Here is an 18,788-nt window from a genome sequence, read left to right as displayed (position 1 = left end):
TCTCAGGTTCTTCTCAGTCCCACACCCCCCGCCCCCAAATTTTGAGGCTTTTATGAACCACAGAACAGTGGTCCTCGTGGCTGTCTTACTTGTGCTGGTAGAGCTCCTCGTGTCCAGGTGGCCCCACGGACCCGATTTCCCACCGGCCTGTGCAGACCATGTGCTCTCTTATCCTCAGCCAGCAGACGCGGGCCTCTGGGGCGCGGAAGGCAAGCCGACGCTCGGCTGCGAGGGCCCAGCACGCGCAGGGAGCCACGGCCTTGTGACCAGCTTGCCGAGCAGTGACCTCTGCCCGCCCGCCCTGACGCCCTTCATCACCTAGAAGCCTCCATCTCTCATCTCATCGCTGCTACTCGTGTTAGGTGAGAAGTGGTTCCAACCCAACTGCACGTTAGTCACTCGTGGAGCTTCTAGAAACTGTGATGCAGAGGTTCTGCCCCCTGCTCCTTGTTCTACTTGACTTGTCTTTCCCTGCTCTCTTTCCCCCAAAATGCTTCCTGACTTCCATTTTAAGGAAGATAAGGCAAAGAGACTTGTTTGTTTTACCTACAAAACTCATTTGAAAGGTAGGGAAGAACATCGCTAGAATATGGCTCCTTTTTAGGGAACTTGAGGTAGACAAAGTCTCCTTTGACCTGCCGGCGTCCTGGTTTGCCCTCTAGACCAGTGTCACGTCGTCCAGTTGTGCGCCATGAGTCGACTTTGCTGTCACCAGAGATGGTGGGGGGCCTCCCCCTGCAGGCAGGTCAGGGTGAGGGTTGCTGGTGGGAAAAGCACGGCAAGGGGAGGCACAGCCTGGTGGAGGAAGGCCAAGGGTGCCCCATCAGTTCTTTAAAACAGGGAGGCCTCTGGTTATTCCTAGCTCTGTGCCACAGTGTGGGCCTCTACCGCCACCCCCACTCAACTCAAAAGACCCTTGGGGTTGCTAGTGGGGGCGCCTCCTGGGCTGGTAACTCCCATCTGTTGGTGTGTGGAGAAGAGTCCAACCAACTGACCTCTTCGTGGTCCTCCCACCTCCCTAGATGGCTGTCGCGCTGACCACTTGGCTAAGAAGTTATCCGTGGGTATGATACAAGGACTTTGCTGGGCTGGGTCCCCTCCAGGTCCCAGTCTCACGCGGTTTGCTGGTTATTACAGCACAAACCTGGCGAGCTAGGGGGAAGGGGGTCAGGCCTGCAGTGTGGAGGAGTGGAGAGTCCAGGCTGAGCTGACCTGTTATCCTGTGTGTTCAGCCTGGTGGGCTTCCTGGCAGCCAGGCACAGTAGGGGAGGCTTTTAAAGATGTCCAGGTGGATGGATGGATGTGACCCTTTAGGCGCAGAGGGCCCAGGCAACTTGGCCTTATTCGTTAGGACCGACCACCCGCCTTCCCACTTCAGTGGGAATACTGGTACAGAAGAAATAGGACCCTATCTTACCAGAAAGTTTGGAATTACCTGCTTTGCCCACCCCCCATTTTTTTTTTCCCCATTCCAGTCCTCAATTCCACCCTCCCTTCAAACCAGCTGAATGAGGAGAGGTGGGGGGCCGGGAGAAAGAAGGCATCCGCAGGTGGGGGATGGCCAGCCCATTCCTAGGCCCTCCTTGCTCCCAGGTGCTGGGCTCAGCAGGGTTCCCCTTGGTGGCAGCACTCAGTGGGGGCGTGTGGATGTGGAGAAGGTCTGGGGTGGTGGGGGGAAAAGATCCTTATCTGGCACCTGCAGCCCTACCCGCCAGCCTCCCAGTGACTGTGGCCCAGTCAAATCCCTCCTTCCCTCCTGTCAGAATGAAGCCCGAGGGTGAGAGACTCCGGTATACAGACAAACATTCTCTTTATTGAGCTACACATGAATTTTCCATTAGTCAGAGAAGTAGACTGGCAGTGTGTAAGATATCACAGAAACCTCACCGATTGGGAATAGAAAGGCTTAGAAAGACCCGTGGGCTTTTTTTTTTCTTTTTTCCTTTTTTTCAAGTTTTTTTTTCTGTATTTTTAATTTTTTTGTGTGTTTTGTCTTTTCGCCTCCTCTTTATCTGAAATGGCCGTGACTGGTCTTCTTCAGCAAATAGTAAGTCTTAAAAGTGACACGGTGAAGAAGTTGGGGGTTTGGATACTAGTCAAAGTAGAAATGACAAAGGACTGATCATGGAAACTGGCTTTCGTGTAAACACTACATTCCATCTGTTTTTAAAATTTTTTTTTGTTTTTTTCCATCATGTGGTATTTAAAAATTTTTTTTTGTTCTTTTTATCTGCAGCACAAACATCCCCACGTGAGAAGGAGCGAACACAGGTCACTGAAACAAAGGAGAAGGCGGAGAGGGGCGCACACACACAAAGGGGGCATCCATCTGAGAGACTGAGAAGCAAAAATGTCAAAGGAAAAAAATCCACAACCCCGTTTCCCAAAGACTATGAGAGCTGATCTGGTAGGTGGTACAGAGTGCTCATCGGGACAAAAATAAAAACAAAAACAAAAACGAAAACAAACAAAAAAATCATAAAGGGAATCTACAGAAAGGAGGTTGGCGGGAAAATTGTTTTCTGTAGGGTTCTATTTATAGGTTTGATCGGTACTCTTTTTGGCAGCTACTGGCCAGTGAGAGCTGTGCTTTTCTAGGTGATCCTGGAATGAGCCTGGGGCGGGCTGGCACACGGGGTGGGGGTGGGGGTGGGGCACTCTGGGAAGCACAGCCTGAGCATGCTCCCCAGGACCCGAGCCCCCAGGAGGGGCAGGCAGACAGGTGGCACCTCTGTAGGTGCACTGGGGGCCCCTCTGCACTGGGGATGGGTGGGGGTGCGGGTGCAGATGTGTATGCTGCTTTATTTCCAAAAAAAAAAAAAACAAATATGGATGAAATGGTGAGTTGTTTTTTTTTTAAGCTACAAAGCATATGAGAAATGTTCTTTTTTTTTCCTTTCAAATTCTAAATGTAAAGACTCAACTAAAACCAGATTCTACAGCATTCTACAGAAATACACAGCCGTCAGTCACTCTGGGGTCGTAGGTTGGACAGGGGCTTGATACAGAAAGGCTGTGTGTCTTACAAAGGCCAAAAGGTCATGCTACCAGGAGATCAACGTCAACAGCAAAGAGTCCGTGAAGCAGTCTGTAGAGAGAGAGATAAGGGGGTCCAGTCTGACCATTTTCTTTGATTTTAAAAACCAACCAACCAACCAAAAAAAAAAAAAAACAACAACAACCACCACCCTAGAATGTTTTTAATAATGTTGGGGTAGGGCGAGATGGGGTGGCATCACAGGAGGGATTAAGAGCTCCAGGGGAGCCCAGCCCAGGCCCCCTGGGAGGCCTCACCCCACAGGACCCTGACTCTGGTCAGGCCTACATTAATCCGGCCCTCCCCTGGCCACCGCTGTCCTTCTCACCTCCCCCCTCCCTGCTCCCTCCGGGCCCTTCTCTTCTCCAGGGGGCTGGCTTCAACTCTGCAGGTGAATTGCAGCCATGGTTTCAATGTCCCCTCCCCTCAGCTGCTTCTAGAAAGCAGGCCAAGTCTCCCTTTCCTCCGACTCTCGCCTTTGAATAAAGAAAACTCAGGAGACGGTGGATTGGTCGGAGCAACGATTCTTCTAAGTTCTTGAAATTAACAACCACCGCCACCCAAAAGAGAAGCATCCTTAGTTTTCCTGTTATTGGGAGTAGAGGGTAGGGAGAGGTTTAGGGTGTTGGCCGTTGTTTGAAGGGCTTTGGAATTTACACGAGCGCAGGACAGAACTGAGACCACACAGCCTCGGGGGTGGAGCGGAGAGGCCAGACTCGTGCCAGGCCTTTCTCTGCCCTCCGTCCGCTCACAGAAACGGGTCTCAGGGTAAAGTCGCGTGGCTGTTCTTAAAAGGACGGATTCCCAAATCAGGCCCCCCATCACGACGTGTGTGTGTGTGTGCGCGTGCATGCGTGTGTGCACGAGTACAGATGCACACCCATGTGCTGTCCCGGAAAACCCTGATGATCCATGGGATGGTGGTCAGTTCTGTCCGAAGCTCTTTCTAATACAAACTAAAAAGAATTTTTTTCATATATATTCGTATATATATAAGGTCTTGTTATACCTTTTTAAAGTTTATTTACCAACTTGCATTTGTTAGTGGTGTGTGTGTGTGTGTGTGTGTGTGTGCGCGCAAGCTTTTCTGTGAGTGCTGGAGTCATTACCAAATAGGTTGCTAAACAGGACAAGAGGTCAGTACAAGCCGCAGCCCCGCAGGTTGTTGGCAATGATTATGTCGGTGACGGCGTCGAACACCACCTGGATATTATTCGTGTCTGTGGCACAAGTCATGTGACAATAAATTTCTTTGTTGGGTGAGCGGTTTTTGCTTTCGAATTGTGCTTGGATGTAGGCGGCCGCGTCCTCGTAGGTATTGGGGCCTGCAACAAGACAGAGCAGGGGAGAGGCCCCGGTGAGAGCGCGGTGGCAGCAGGGTGGGGGAGCTGGGAACCCCCTCCCATCGGAGGCGCTGGCTGCCGGGTTCCGGGCGCGGTGGCATCTTTCACGGAAGACCACGCCAGCTTAGCTTCTACCTGGCTCTTGCCTTCGTAAGGCCTTCGACTCTTTCCACACTGGATCTGCCCAGGAGCCCCGGGAGGGCAAGGGCCACAGATCGCCCCTTTTGCTTTCTAGGTGAGCACACCGAGGCTGGGGCCCGGGGCTGCTGGTCCCCACACTCACCCGTGATCTAGACCAGGACAGAGAAGTCTGATGGAAGAGCTCTGGGGAAGGGGTGCCCCGGGACTCGTGGTGTCCCAGGCTGCAGCAGGTGACGAGCTGTACCCACGCTTCTTTCTCGAGGGCTTCCTCTCCCGAGAAGCCCCTCGGCAGGGCTGGGGTGTGGGAGCAGTGGTCTCCCCTGGGTGGGAAGTTTAAGGGGCTTGCTCTGTGTAACTGGCCCGGCTGCCCTCCACAGTCCCTCCGCTGTCCCCTAGGATCCTGGCCGGGGCCTGGGGTGGGGGGGATTTCTATGCATGGTGTAAGGACAGTTTTCCAACCAGCTACAATCCAAATCTTTGTGGCTGTGCCCTGTAGACAGCTTTCAGTGACCATGGAAGGTGGACTAACAGAATTGCCTAAAGGCCCCATCGAAGGAAGATACATCCCATTTTCACAAGTGCAGCTAGGATCTGGCCAGCATGGAAGCGATCCCATCTTTCTCCCCCTGTCCTGGCTCACCCGGGCCCACTCTCCAGCTGGAAGTTGTGAGCCAGGGGGCAGACTGGGGCTCGGGTGTTCTGTAGCCAGATTAGCGAAGAGGTCAAAGGTAAGGGGGTGGGGAGGTCTCCGAGGTGGGGGGGCAGGGCAGAGGCCTCTCCTCAACCCCACTCTCGGAGGGGGGGGGCACCAAAAGCAGAAGTGCCCGGAGTGGCAAGTGTGGCGAAGACATCAAGTCAGTGGCAGCTCGAAGACTAGACTCAGCACCAGGGGGACCCCATCAAGGATCTTCCCTTCCAGACAGGGCCAAGACAGGGTGCTGATGGCCATGAGAAGCCCGCGGGGGCACCGCATCCAGACGGCGGGGGTGCCCAGCTGTGGCTTCTTAGCATTTGCGGAGTCAGTACGCCGACACCGTCCAGCCGTCCCTTCCAGCTCGCCTTGCACACCCAGCCGCCCCTGCCCCTGCCCTGTAGCTTGTTTTGTGTCCCACAGGCCTTGGTGCCCCATGATGCCTCTGGGTGTCAGTGACCTTTTGTCATCCATCGTGGGGCTATTTGAACTCAAGCTGGATTCCTCTGGAGGCCCTGGAAAATTCTGTTTCTCAAATTCAGACTGACTTTCTCTGGGGGCGCCCAGAGCACTATACTCCCCGGCACCAAGACTGACCAGTCTTTGGACCAGGTCCCAGATCGGGCTGCCGTGGGGCAGGACCCTGGGGACAAGGAAGAGCCTTAGGGCCGAGCCCGCCCCGCAAGGGTAGCACTGGCCTCGGGCCTGCTGGGGTCGGTGGCTTCCAAGCCCCTCTCTGATCACCACCACTTTCTAAGGACCTGAATTGGCCCTGAAGGGCCTCAGCTGAGGCTGAGGGACGTCAGGAGTGTCTGGTGGGAGCGGACTGCAGCTGGGCCGCCCACAGGCAGGGCCCCTCTCGGACTCCCTCCGGCCTCCAAGGCCTTCCCCTTTCCTTGGTTTTCATCCTCTGAATAACACTAGGACAGTGACAGCTGCGGTAAGGAGGCTTAGCGCCTGGCTCTGTTCCTTCCATTTATCCACATGGCCACTCTGGGCGGTGGGCGTTATCGTGGGCTGCCACGGTGCCCGGATGAAAGGGGAGGCCCAGGTGACTGATTCGCACACCGCTGCGGCCGCTCTGGCTCCAGAGGCTGCGTGCGCCTGCCCGCCTCCCCGAGCCTGTGCCCATCCTCCCTGCGGCCCGGGATGGGCAGGCACCCCGCAGATTCCGCCAGCAGTGAGGGGACAGGCTGACAGGCCCTCCTCCCCACCCAAGGGTGAGAGGGCCGACTCTTCCTCATAGTAGAGGGGTTGGAGGGCGTGGCCCCTATTTCTTCTGGAATCTGGCTGGGTTTGGGGACCTGTGTAGCCCTGGCAGCTGAGTCCAGGCCCTTCTCTCTCTCTCTCTGGGGTTGTCAGTGTGTGGGTTCCTGGCGGAGCCAACTTGTGACACAACCTCCTCTACTGCGGCCCCAAGGGCCACTAGAAGCTTCCCAGTCCCCAGAGGGATGAAGGCTGGGCTCTGGTGTCCCATCAACGCTGCTCCAGCCTTTGGCAGCCACCCAGAGCCGGGCCATCCCACAGCAGCCGCCCTCTGTCCGCTGCTAGACACGGCCTGACACCTCACCCACCCCTTCTGAAAGAGCTGCTTTGTGGGGGTCTGCGAGGCATCCTCCCGGGAGCCCGGTGAGAGAGAGGGTGCCCCTACTGCCAGGGAAGGCCGGAGAGAGGCAGGCGGGATGGAGGGGGCTTGCAGAGAGCTGGAGTGGTTAGATTTGAGGAAAAAGGGGTCAGGGGCATAGGAAGAGGGGGGACAGCAGGGATGGTGGGGTTGATGGAGGGGTGGGGGGAGGGCAGCAGTGTGGTGGGGGAAGAGTGGAAGGCCCTGGCCCGCAGGCGGGAGTGCTGCACACCACGTGCCCAAGCAGGCTGGGGCTGAAAAGCCGCCCAGACCACCTCCCAGGCCACGTGTCCACGCTTGCGGCTTCATGCCCAAGTGCTGTGTGGCCCAGCAGCCTGCCGGCGCAGGGGTCAGGGGAGGCCGCTGGCGAGCCTGGGGGAGGCAGGAGAGTTTTTCTAGAGGGTGAAGATGAAAGGGGAAGCCTGTGGTCTCGAGTCACGCAACCACACCACCAATGGATCGGGAGGGTCCATGTCCCACCATGCCCGGGCCTGTGTCCTGGGAAGGGCCAAACCGGGTCACCCCCTACTGTGCCTCTGCACCCCTGTCGGACTGGGGCAGAGGCCGGGCAGCCGGGCTCTGGCTCGGGGCTCTGGAAGAGACCTGGTCCCGGGCAGAGGCGGGGCCTCCCTGACACCCACCTGTGTATTCAGGAAAGCAGATGGTCAAAGGTGACTTCTTGATCTTCTCACCAAAGAGATCTTTCTTGTTGAGGAAGAGAATGATGGAGGTGTCGATGAAGAACTTGTTGTTACAGATGGAGTCGAAGAGCATGAGAGACTCGTGCATGCGGTTCTGCAGCCCCAGGTGGGGGAAAGAGAGCCGGACAGACAGCGGGAGGGACAGACATGGAGACAGGAAAAGAGAAGAAGAGAATTAGGTTTGAGAGGGAGGAACGGGGCTGCTCGGCAGCTCAGGCGGGGGCTCCTGGGCCCCCAGGACTCCTCCGAAGGTGACAGTCCAGCATTTGGGGCGGTCTACACTGTTGTCCCAGGGCGAATGGCAGAGACTGGCCTGGGCTGTGCTTATGGCTCCCTGGGTGAGGCTGAGACCAGGGTGACGTGGGTTCTCCCTGGGGCAGAGTCCCCAGCCATGGCATGGTCTTCCTGCACCGGCGCCGGTGTGTGGGGGTGGGGGAGGTGGTGCTGGACGGGAGCCCTGGAGCTGGGCTGTGGCACTTCCCATTCAGGTCTTTCCTCTAGGGCCCAATCTGTGGGTGGAAATGTCCTCTGGGAGTGTAGAGGGACAGGGGATGCCAGGCTCCTGCCAGCATCCTCGAGGGGCCACGACTGCGGGGCGGTAGTCCTGCCCAGGCTGCCTCCAGGTTGGGGGGGCTGGCCAGACTCCCTCTGGCTGGGTGCTGTCCTGCCCACAGAAGTCTGTTTAGCGAAGGAGTGACTGCGATGGGCACTCCCAATAGAGCAGAACCTGAGGGGGGTAGCCCTTTGCCCTGGGCAAGGACTGGTTCATTCTACGGGGGGTGGGGGGGAGAAGCAGCACATAAACTTGGGTAATGTTTCTTGGCAATGCAGGGGAGCACATCTTTCTGTGAGTGAAGCCATTTCTGCATGGAAGGTGGTACCTCCATGGAATGTACCTTCCCGGGGAAAGGGTCAGCCACTCATTTTCCCCAAGGACCCTGTCCTCGCCCTGGGAACTTATCCATTCCAAACCCAGCATCATGGGTAACTCCAGGCCACGCTGTCCCCCTTTGGTAAGAAGATAGAGACAAATCATTGCAGAGAGGTGGCGTGGGCACACGGGGCCTCAGCTCGTTCCCTGGGGCCCAGCAAGCAGTGGGAGCTGAGGACATTGCTGGGTGAATTGTGGCCACCTTCCTCCATCTGAGTGGAGGGCGGGTGAGGAAGACGGTGGGGTGGCCACCACCGGTCACCTGGCCCTGCTGTGCCGAAGTACCAAGCCCAGCACTTCGCCCGCCTCACGTGATTTAGCCTCATCAACCCTTAGGGACTATGGAGAGGCGACAGAGCTGGGGCCCAGAACAGCAGACACGGGGACCCGGCTCTGGGCCAGATCCAGAGCTTATGACACCAAATGGGTTTGTCCAGCCAAGATGAGCAGCCTGCGGCCTTCAGAGGAATAAGTAATAAGAGGGTCACGCCCCGTTCTGCGCACCTTCAGCCCCTCTTCCATGACTGCATTATTACCCAGTGACCTGTACGGGTCTCCCAGCCCCAACCCTGTTTTACGGCTCAGGCCTCATGGAACTAGGGCTCAGCTGCCCCTGGGGACCCCGCACACAACCGGCGTGGTTCTCGGCCACTCTGGGAGCTGCCGGAAACGGCCTCGTCCTGCTCTGTAACCAGCTCGGTCAACACCTATGATCTTGTTACCCTCCTGGCCTCAACCGGCGCACTCCGTTCTCAGCCCCTGAAGTCGGCCTGTCGTCTGCACAGTTGCCGGAACACTCAGGCTCACGGTGCCACCTCTGAGGGCGGAGGACGGACGCTCGGCCACCAGAGGACTCGCTAGGGCCTCCCACCACACAGAGACTGGGCCTGCAGCTGCTCAACCAGGGGTTGGAAGCCCACGGCCAGGGCCAACTCCCAAGTCCACTGCACCACTGTCCCGAGCACCGTTTTGGTGTTCGGACACTGGGGGAGGCGGCGGGGACACAGGCTGGAGCGCTCCCAGGACCAGAAGGGATCACCAGGGTGACCTGAGCCGAGTGGGGACTGCGTCCCTTTGGCACACGGGCTGGCCTGAGGGCTTGCAGGGAAGTGGGGGCCAGCCGCTCGGGCCCCACAGGTCCACTCTGCTAGGGCTCAGCCCCTGCACGGCCTCCGCCCAGGGCTGCAGAGCACGCACGCACACGCACACCTGCTCTGCCCAGCAGCGCCAACTGGATTTGCGTGCAGGGGCCTCTGCTGGGCTGCTGGGCGGCTGTGGGAACGACCAGCTCAAGTCCTGCTCTCTGAGAGCTCACAGTCTAGTTGGGGGACAGTGCCCACACAGAAAAGGTCTTCGGTCGGGAGAGGCACTCTGCATAGTTGGACCTGGTTTTGTGCGGAAGGTCTTGGAGGATGGCTGATCCTGGAGGCTCCGGGTGAACAGTGGGGAGGGGAGGCGCCGGCACTGAGCCCCCTCCACACCCACAGGCCTGACCGCCCTCCCTCCGCACACGGACCGGAACCCACCACCTGTGAGCCCTGCTTGTCCTTACGAGCTTTCCCGGAGGAAACAGACACAGGAGTATTGGCCAGATGGAGGCAGCAGCACTTGAGAAAAGAGAAAGAAGCCAGAGATCACGGATGGGCGATGGCCACCCCCTCCTGGCCACTGTCGCCTTCCTGTCTCCCCCCACGGCCAGCAGCCGCAGGAGAGCGCCATCTGCCGTCCCCTGGCCGCTGCGTCCCCCAGGGCAGTGGTGTGGCCGCACCAAGCACACGCTAGGACAGGATGGTGGGCTCGTGACCATCCCAAGGGGTCAGCAGGGTCAGGCCGGCCACCCCAGGAAGCGTGTGCCCATCTGCCAGGTGACCCACAGTGCTGGCCCTGGGACCGGCCGGGTGCCGAGCACGGGGACCCGTGTCGTGTGGGAGCTGACGCAACGCATCACGCTGGCACTAGAGAAAGCTGGCACTCTTTTATTAACGGCAGGTCACTAATAAATACATTACGGCAGCCAATAAATTATTACAATAACTAGAGATTTATTAAACCAACAAGTTACTCTTCTTACAAAATTACAGTTAATGTGGGGTGGGCGGCGGTGGCGGGGCTGGGACGTGGGGCCGCTGCACCTCGGGGAGGCTTGCTAAGGAAGGAGAGCAGCGCCGGGCTCCCCTCTGCCTGGGACAGGGGTGGGAGCATGGGGAGGAGGCCTGGGGTGGGGGGTGGGGATGAGCCAGGAGAAGAGCAGGGGCAGGAGGATGCGGGTGGGGAGGCGAGGAGAGAACGGGTCACAGCAGTGCTGAGAAAGGGGTGTGGGCTCCCGCTGGTGGTCTTGGAGCACTGGGCCTGGGGCTGAGCGCTTCCCCTCCAGAGGGACACCCCTCTCTGACGTGAGGGCCCAGGACTTTGGACTTGAAGTTCTCTTTCTGCTTCTGTCCCAGCCTGGCCCTCCCTTGACAGGGCCGTGTGTCTGGCTGGGGCGGGGTCTGTCTGGAGCGCCGGAGCCCCTGCGCTCTCTGGGCGGGGTGGCTCAGGACTAGCCTCGCTGCGGGGTGGGTAGTCGGAGGGGGCAGTGCCCACCTTGGCCCTGTTCCCTGGTCTGTGTGTTGTGCCCCGTCCCACCGCCCTGGGCCGCTGGGATCCTTCGCTCCATAGGCTTGGGTGCGGTCACAGGGGAACTGGCTGTGGGTGTTCACCACTGGCACCCCAGATTGAATCCACAGTGGCCACAGAGCCAGACCCTTGGGCCTCCGTGCCTGAGAGTGGCCAGGTGCCCCTAATCACTTCCAGAAGGCTCGGAGAAGAACAGACGCAGCCAGAAGGGGCTTTGTGTGCCTGGCTTCTCAAAGGGGGCTGGACAGACCCCACCTGGTCTGGAGCAGGGGCTGAGTCAGGACTGTGGCGGGTTTACTTCCCAAGAGGGCTGAAGAGCTCTCTGAGTGAGGCCAGGTGGAAAGAGGGAGGGTCAAGAAGGGAGGCAGGGGCAGGAAAAACTTGCGAATCGGCCCCGGGGGGGATAACTGTAAGTACTCCTGGGGCAGCCCCTCCTAGCAGGGCTCATCCCGGCAGAAGGGAAGGGCCTCGGTGACAGGACTCCCGGGCCTTCCCTGTTGGGGGTTTACAGATAGCCTGCTTACGAGGGGTCTCGTGGGGGGGGGGGGGCTGTGGGAGACTCGCCGTTGCTCAGTATGGTCGCGGAGGGCCTGGTGTCTCCAGTTCCCGCAGTGGGGTGTGGAGCTGGCTGGGGGGAGAGGGGGTGGTGGCCTCCTGCCTGGGCTCTGCCACCACTCCTGGGTAGGAGCACATGGCTATAGGCCCGCAGGCTCCATCGGGGCCAGAGACGGGAGAGAGGAAGGGGCCAAGGCCCCGGGCATCTAAGGCCTCCATGGAAGATGGCCGAGGACCCCAGAATGTCACAGCTGTCGGCCAGGGACCCAGAGCTGTGCTTTCTGCTCAGGGCTGGCGCAGAGCTCACACCCGCCTCAGGCCAGAGTGCACAGGTTCAACGGAGCCCCTACTGGGCCTCAGGCACCGCTCCCCCCAGTCAGGCCGGAGAGCGCTGGGGACCGCTCAGTTCTCGGTAGGAAGGCCAAGACTGGGCTTTTGTGAGGGCAAGCAGTGCGGGGCACAGAACTTGCCCACAGGCATCTAGACGGCAAGCACAATTGTCATGGGTTTGGCAAAGGCGCTCCTCCGAGAAATCCAGTTTCTCCTTAACCCCCTAAATTAGAGCCATTCAGAGACTTTAAGCATGGTCCTTTTGGGGACACGCACGGGGCCACCGTGGACAAGAGACGCACCCGTCTGGTCTCTCGCACTCTCAATCTCTTCCTCTCACACCCACACCCGCGACGGAGCCAAAACTCATCTGTCACCCTCCGTCATCCCCCCCCACGGTGATGCCGCTGGGAACGACGTGGATGGGAGACGCAGTGGACAGGGAGGGACATTCGTCCCGGATACCTTCTCTCTGTGGGCTCCTACTAGACAGCCAGGACTCCTGTGGCAGGCGGGGTGGAACGGCGGGAGCTCTGAGCAGCAGGGCGGCCCGGGGCACAGGAGAGCAGAAAGGCCCCAGCGACCTGCCCCTCCCGCCTCCTCCTGCTACAGATGAGAGGGCCATGGGCCCCGGGGTGGCCAGGGGCTCCCACCTCCAGGACGACGGCCTCAGAGGTGGGGCTGGCCAAGCACCCCGTCCCTCCTCTGGGCAGCTACTTTTGAGTCTGGGCTCACGGGGCCGAGTTAGGGGCGCAGCTGGTCATACCCAGAGCGGTAATGCTGGGAAATAACTGCTATGTCTTCACTGTTGGGCAGAACGGCTGCACTGGCCCTGGCCGTCACGGCAGGACATGGAGACTGCTGGCTCTCAGGGCCTGTCCTCTGCTGCGCCCCAGCACCTGGTACAAGGTGCTTCACACACAACAAGGCAAGCAACATTGAGGTGCACTTGGGCTGGAGGGGCGGTTCCTGCAGCCCGTCCACCTAGTGATTCCACAGGAGGCCAGGGGCAGAAGTAAGAGCCAGACCGGGAGGGGGGGGCTTACTGGTGGCACCCCTCCCTGTAGGCATTTGGCACTAAGGGGTATGCCCTGGGCCCCCATGCACCAGCCAGAGCGCCATCCCTGCTGGAACCAAGAAGCCCAGAGCTGTCGGCACGGGGCTCTTCCCGGCTCTGGGGCAGTCCAGGGGGCTGCACTCGGAGTCCAGGACCAGAGCCCAGAGTGGAGGCTAGGAGAGCAGAGGGCTGGAGGAAGGAGCCAGAGGCCTCTCCAGGGGCACATCTGATTCCCCAGGCAGAGCCTGCCGTACAAGCACACGGGGCCCGCCTGGGGCGTTGGCTGGTGGCATTGGCCCGCTGGAAGCTCTTGGGTGTGAGAGAGAGGTGTGCTGATTGCCCAAGGCCAGCCGAGGCCTGGGTTAGCAAGCCACCCCGCTCCTTTCTGCTTAGGAACCTCTGTAGCAAAGCCCCTCTAAGGCATCCTAGGACTCTCTTTCCAAAAAAAAGGGGGCTGGGTATGTGTCCGAGCCAACATGGGCCCCCCTCACAGCGTACATTCCAGCCTGGTAGTCCCATCTGCCCATCCTCCTCTGCTCCTGAGGCCTGGCGGGACACCACCAGCTTTGGACAAACCCTGGTTTCTCCACCAAGACAGAGGAACCCGGGGCCTTGGCTGCAGGGGCCACATCAACCCCTCCCCTGGGCCTCCCCAACCTCAGAACGCGGTGCCTGAAGGGCCGTGCCTGCCCTTGCTGAGCTGGATTCACTGCGAACTCGGGACAGAAAAGCCTGTCTACTCACATTCTGGAGCAGGTGATGGGAGAAAGTGAACGGGTCACCCTGGAGCCCGCAAGCCCTGGGCGTGAGGCCCTACTCCAGACAACACCAGAGCAACTTCCCCTCCGCCTCCCCTCCTCCGCCGCCTCCCACCTCTTCCTGGACCTCCGTCCAGGCGCGGGACTTGACCCCTCCACCCTCAACCACGTGCCTTTGCAATGCGTCAGTCTCAGAAGCATCTCCAGACCTATGAGGAGTCAGGGCTGGGGGTCCCCAGGAAGGCCACGGCAACCCCCAGGGGCGTGCAAGGAAGGACGGTCCAGATAAGAAAGGGCTTGTGCCTGGGGGCTGAGATCCAGGCGGAAGGCGGGAGGCACTCGCCAAGGTCGAGCCCTGGGACCCACACGCGCTTGGGTTGGTCCCACCCTGGCTTTTGGTGACGGAGCTGCCCTCAACCAGACAGACCCCAGAAAAAGCTGAGCAGTGGCTCCCGCTGGCCCCACCCTGTCCAGCACCGTGCCCCCCAGAGCCACCCCACACAGGAGGAGACCGTGCGGCTTTGAATGTGAGTCAGCGAGTGTAGTGCATGCCCGCTCTGGGCCAAACGGCGGCCACCCGCCTCCCCGGGACAAAACACTCAGTGATGAAGCGGAGGCCAGCGGCGCGGGCACTCAGCCCCCCGGCCCGGCCCCCGGGTTACCACGCGTTCTGATGTCTGGGGGACGGCGGCCCCTGGCGGCTGTGCCCTCCTCCCTCCTCGTCGCCGGCTGCAGGTGCTTCGCTGTCAAGTGCAGAGTGGTGTGAGCGGTGGCGGCGCTCTGGTTCCAGGGCAGGGGTGGGGCAGCAGCCAGGCGGGGAGGTGGGCAGCCGGTGGGTGAGGCGGGCGCTCAGTAGAGGCCGCAGCCCCGCAGGTTTTTGGCGATGATGACGTCCGTCACGGCGTCAAAGACAAACTGGATGTTGTTGGTGTCGGTGGCGCAGGTGACGTGGGTGTAGATCTCCTTGTGGGCGGACTTGTTCTTGCTCTCGTACTGGGCCTGGATGTAAGCCACGGCTTCTGTGAAGGCACTGGGGCCTGCAGGAGAGACCAGGAGCGGGCCGGTGAGGTGAGGCCGTGCCGCCCCAGGCCCGGGCCTCCCCGCGACAACCCTGAGGGCAAAGCCCGATGGCGGGGGGAGCGTGCTGGCCCAGCTAAGCCGACAGGGGGCCGTGGAATCAAGTCGGCAGTCGCGTCCAGCTTGAAAATAACGAAGCAAACTATCAAAGCTCACGGTGCCTCATCTGTATCAAGGGTGAGTCCTGGTTCATGAAACTCCTGTTTCCTTTCGAATCTGCACCCACTGACTCCTGCTGCATGTGTTCCTTCATACCGTGGGCCCTGCTCCGAGACGGCGGCCTGCAGGCTGGTCCGCCCTGGGTCGCCTCCCTTGGCAGTTGCTGGGTGGCCGTGAGCCACCTTGGCCTCCCCGCCTCCTTCTCACCCCGGGCCTTTCTTCTGTTAGCTACCAGGTATTAACAGCTGCCCGGCTCTGCTGCGGGCCTGGGGAGTGCCACACTGCCCCGTTCGCAGGACAGCCCAGGGACAGGTGTTTCGGGAGAGCAGCTGCTGTCCGGGGAGAAGCAGAACAGGACTCCCAGCTTTGCACTGAAGCCCTCAGGGGCTCCAGGAGTTGGGGCGGAGCCATGGTAGGGCTGCCACCACCCACAGGGCAGGCAGGGAGTGGAGCTGGATCTTAGAGCCGGGCTGGGGTGGAAAAGCCTGGGAGGGGCACATCTGGAAGAGGTTCCGGGTCCCTCAGGCACATGGGCACATGGGCCAGGCCTTGAGGGTTGACCAGACCACAGCTGCTTCTGGAATCAGGGCTGGAGGTGAGGGAGGGTGTCCCTGGGACCTACAGGCCATCGCTTAGATCTCCTCAGCCCCAAACCAGCCGTGGTGACTGCCCCATCCCGCCTGCTTCTGCTATGCCACAGGCCACAGCCCAGGTCCCTTAGGGCGGGATCCACAAACCCCCACATCGTGGCTCAGAGGTGGGCATGAGGGCCTTGTCCGTCTCTGGTTGCATACTACTGGGGGCCTGGCCTCTGGGGTAGTCAGCCTGGCCGTAAGGGAGGGGGAGACAATACTGCTTGTCTGGCCCCAAGCCGTGACCCCCACATCTTCAGCCTGGGGGCTCCCCTGACGGGCCCGCCTCGTTGGGACTCTGCCCCTGCCCTGTGCTTTCCAGGCCGGGGGCTGGTCAGGCTGGGGAGGCCCACTTCTCCACCCACTCACTCCTCTGGCCAGGCTCTGGCCATCTGGAAAAGCCGATGGGTCACCTTTCTGGCCACCTTTGCTGGTGCATGGGGTCCTGGTCAGGCTGTCCTCCCTGGCTGCCCGTACCTCCCACAGCTGGGTAAACCATGACAACATTAACAGAGGCGGCTCTGATCTCCTTAGCCCCTCTGCAGGGAACCCAGCGTCTCTACTACTTGAGAAGCCCTGTCATGGCCAATGGCCACTCGCCGCATGTAAGAGCCCGTATGGGACTCAGCACTCAGGACAGGGTGCTGCTATGGTGCTTGTTAGTCACGACAGCACGATGACAGTCCCAGCAAATGTTCAGTGAGCACCTACCACGTGCCAGCTGCCATGCTAAGCTCTCCATGCTCATTAGCTCACTTTGTCCTCACAGCAAGTCCTGAGGGGGGCGGCAGAATCCCAGCGATTACGTAACCTGCTATGAGTGGCAGAGCTGGGCATGAGCCTCTGGCTGCCGGACTCGAAGCCCTGCTTTGAAGCCCCTTATTGCCCTGGTGCTGTCACCTCACTGGTAATCTGTGTTTACAGATGACCAAGCTGAGGCTCCAAGAGGTCGCTGAGCTCCCATAACTCATGCGTGGTGGAACCAGGATTCCGACTGGGCTCCCCCGGACCGCACGGCCTGCCTCCCTACAGCACATTCGGGGGGTCGGGGCGGGGGAGGCCCGTCTTCTGCTCTGTGCTGGATTCTTCCTCCAGCCGTGCCTCCGCAGAGCACGGTGACGGCGGGCCAGGCGAGGCCAAGGGGCGACTCCCTCGGGAACTCGCGCGGCCAGAAGCAGCTGCGAAGGCTCCTGCCGTCCCTACCGGGACGGGGACTCTCTACCTGTGTATTCGGGGAAGCAGATGGTTAGCGGGGACTTCTTGATCTTCTCTTCAAATATGTCCTTCTTGTTCAGAAACAGGATGACGGACGTGTCTGTGAACCACTTGTTGTTGCAGATGCTGTCGAATAGCTTCAAGGACTCGTGCATGCGGTTCTGCAACAGAGCGGAGAGGCAGGTGAGGCTGGCAGTGCCCGGGGCCCCAAGTCCACGCGGCCACCGCCACAGCGCACCAAGCAAAGGAGGGGACCGCCGCCGTGGCCGACCGTGCCACCAACGGACGGAGACAGGAGGACCCGCAGGACAAACGGGACACGCTCCTTACTTCATTCCACACGCAGGCAGGCTGGGGCAGAGCAGGGCGGGCGGGGCGGGGAATGCTGCCCACCTCCCTGACCCCTGCGGAGGGCCGCCCTGGGACAGGGCAGCGAAGTCCCCCAGAGGGGCTCCGGCTCACGGAGAGGACATGCACCATGCACGCAGGGGACAGGGGCAGCACCACCATCCAACACGTCTACACGGAACCACGGGCCATGCAGAGTTCTCTATCGGGGTCTCATTCGGTTTCACCAGCGGGGGTGGGGGGGTGCACGCATTCCTTTGGGAAACATTAACCGAGGACGAAGAGATCCTCGAATTAATCCAGAGTTGGAAGCAGACACCAGGGGGACAGCGTCTGGGGGGTGATCTTGCTGTGGCCTTGGTGCAGGTGGGGGATGGGGTTGGTTGGCTGGGCCGCGGCTCGGCCGGCGGCGGCTCTGGGTGAGTTGTTGGGGCTGGTTTCTCAGTAGAGTGGCCAGAAGAACCCCAAGAAGAAACCCAGCAAAACAGATTAATACGGAAAGGAAGATAAAAACCCAGAACACAGGAGGAAAAGAGAGAAGAAAAAACTGAAATATTGGTTCCACGAGTCTTGGGTCCAGAGAGTCAAGGCCAGCCCCTCCTGAGGCCCCCACGCAGGCTGGCGGAGGCCACGGTCGCTCGGGACCAAGAACGAGGACGGCGAGGGTGGGGAGGCGGGAGTGGGCGGGGCAGGCAGTCACAGCAAGTCACCCGGCGGGGCCCTGACAACCTGGTGCTTTCAACTCTTAACTGATGGTTTCGGTTGGAGGGAGGCACTTCATACCTGCCCAGCTTGGAGCGTCTCTCAGAATCTGCGCATGGTTTTGGCCTTGGTTTGGCAAGTTAAGGCCCTGCAGGCGGCGGTGACGATAGTGGCGTGGAGAAGCGGTGGCAGGCCGAGGCCCAGGGCCGCTGGAGCCACTGGCTTGGGGTATGAGGACGGGATGAAACCCTTGGGCTGCCGGGGCGCAGTGGGTGTGGTGGCTGGCCGGCGGGGGGGTGGGTGGGTGGGGTGGGGGGCAGCCCCAAGCCCCCGGGCCCCTGGCCAGGCTCCAGGAGCCGTCTGCAGACCCCTCTGTCCCGGCAGGCCCCGCTCCTGCCCCAGGACAGGAGGGACGTGCGGGCTGAACACAGGAAGTCTGAGGACCAAGGACCGGTCAGCAGGGTCCAGCTTCCGCCTCCCGAGGGTGGAGTGTCCATGTCCCACAGCTTGTCCTTTCGCCACACGCTTGGATGGAGCGGCCCGACCACAGCTGTCTCCCGAGCACAAAGTCCTGAGTGCAGCGGGCCTCACTGCCGTCCATGAGGCTGCTCGACCACCGTGGTCATTTTACGAAAGAGGAAGGGAGAGGCTGCCCACGCTCACCCAGTGGCAAGGGCAGGGCCAGGCTCTGGCTCCCCAGCTGCCCAATGCTGCCGAGTCCCGGACACACAGACGTTTGCTTAGTTCTCCTGCCATGGTATTGTTTGCGCCTTTGTGGGTGCTTGTCATGTCGTGAAGCCCATTCCTGGAGGGCCGCTGCTTTTCCCGGGAGGCACAGGCAGCCTGCTTTGGGGTGGAAAGGGCTCCAGGA

The 18,788-nt window shown here is 60.3% G+C and overlaps 1 protein-coding gene across 2 annotated transcripts in view; it reads right to left on the bottom strand.

Moving 5' to 3' along the window:
• Window positions 1-1,793: 1,793 nt before the first annotated feature.
• Window positions 1,794-18,788, bottom strand: part of GNAO1 (G protein subunit alpha o1) — a 165,101-nt gene continuing 148,106 nt past the window's right edge. Inside the window, exons 7-9 of one of the 2 annotated variants that reach the window (XM_045806822.2) lie at window positions 7,478-7,631; window positions 4,147-4,362; window positions 1,794-3,088 (exon numbers count right to left, since the gene is read on the bottom strand). In XM_045806822.2, coding sequence (XP_045662778.1) covers window positions 4,175-4,362; window positions 7,478-7,631 — 342 coding nt within the window. In that variant the 3' untranslated portion in view covers window positions 1,794-3,088; window positions 4,147-4,174. Of the gene's footprint in view, window positions 3,089-4,146; window positions 4,363-7,477; window positions 7,632-10,424; window positions 14,822-16,874; window positions 17,029-18,788 lie in introns of those variants that run through there. The other variant, XM_045806821.2, reaches the window with a different exon arrangement.

Source organism: Ursus americanus, chromosome 21, assembly GCF_024610735.1.
Source record: "Ursus americanus isolate L20-20 chromosome 21, mUrsAme1.1.p, whole genome shotgun sequence".
Classification (NCBI taxonomy): Eukaryota; Metazoa; Chordata; class Mammalia; order Carnivora; family Ursidae; genus Ursus; species Ursus americanus.
This window is presented reverse-complemented; position numbering and strand designations above follow the sequence as displayed.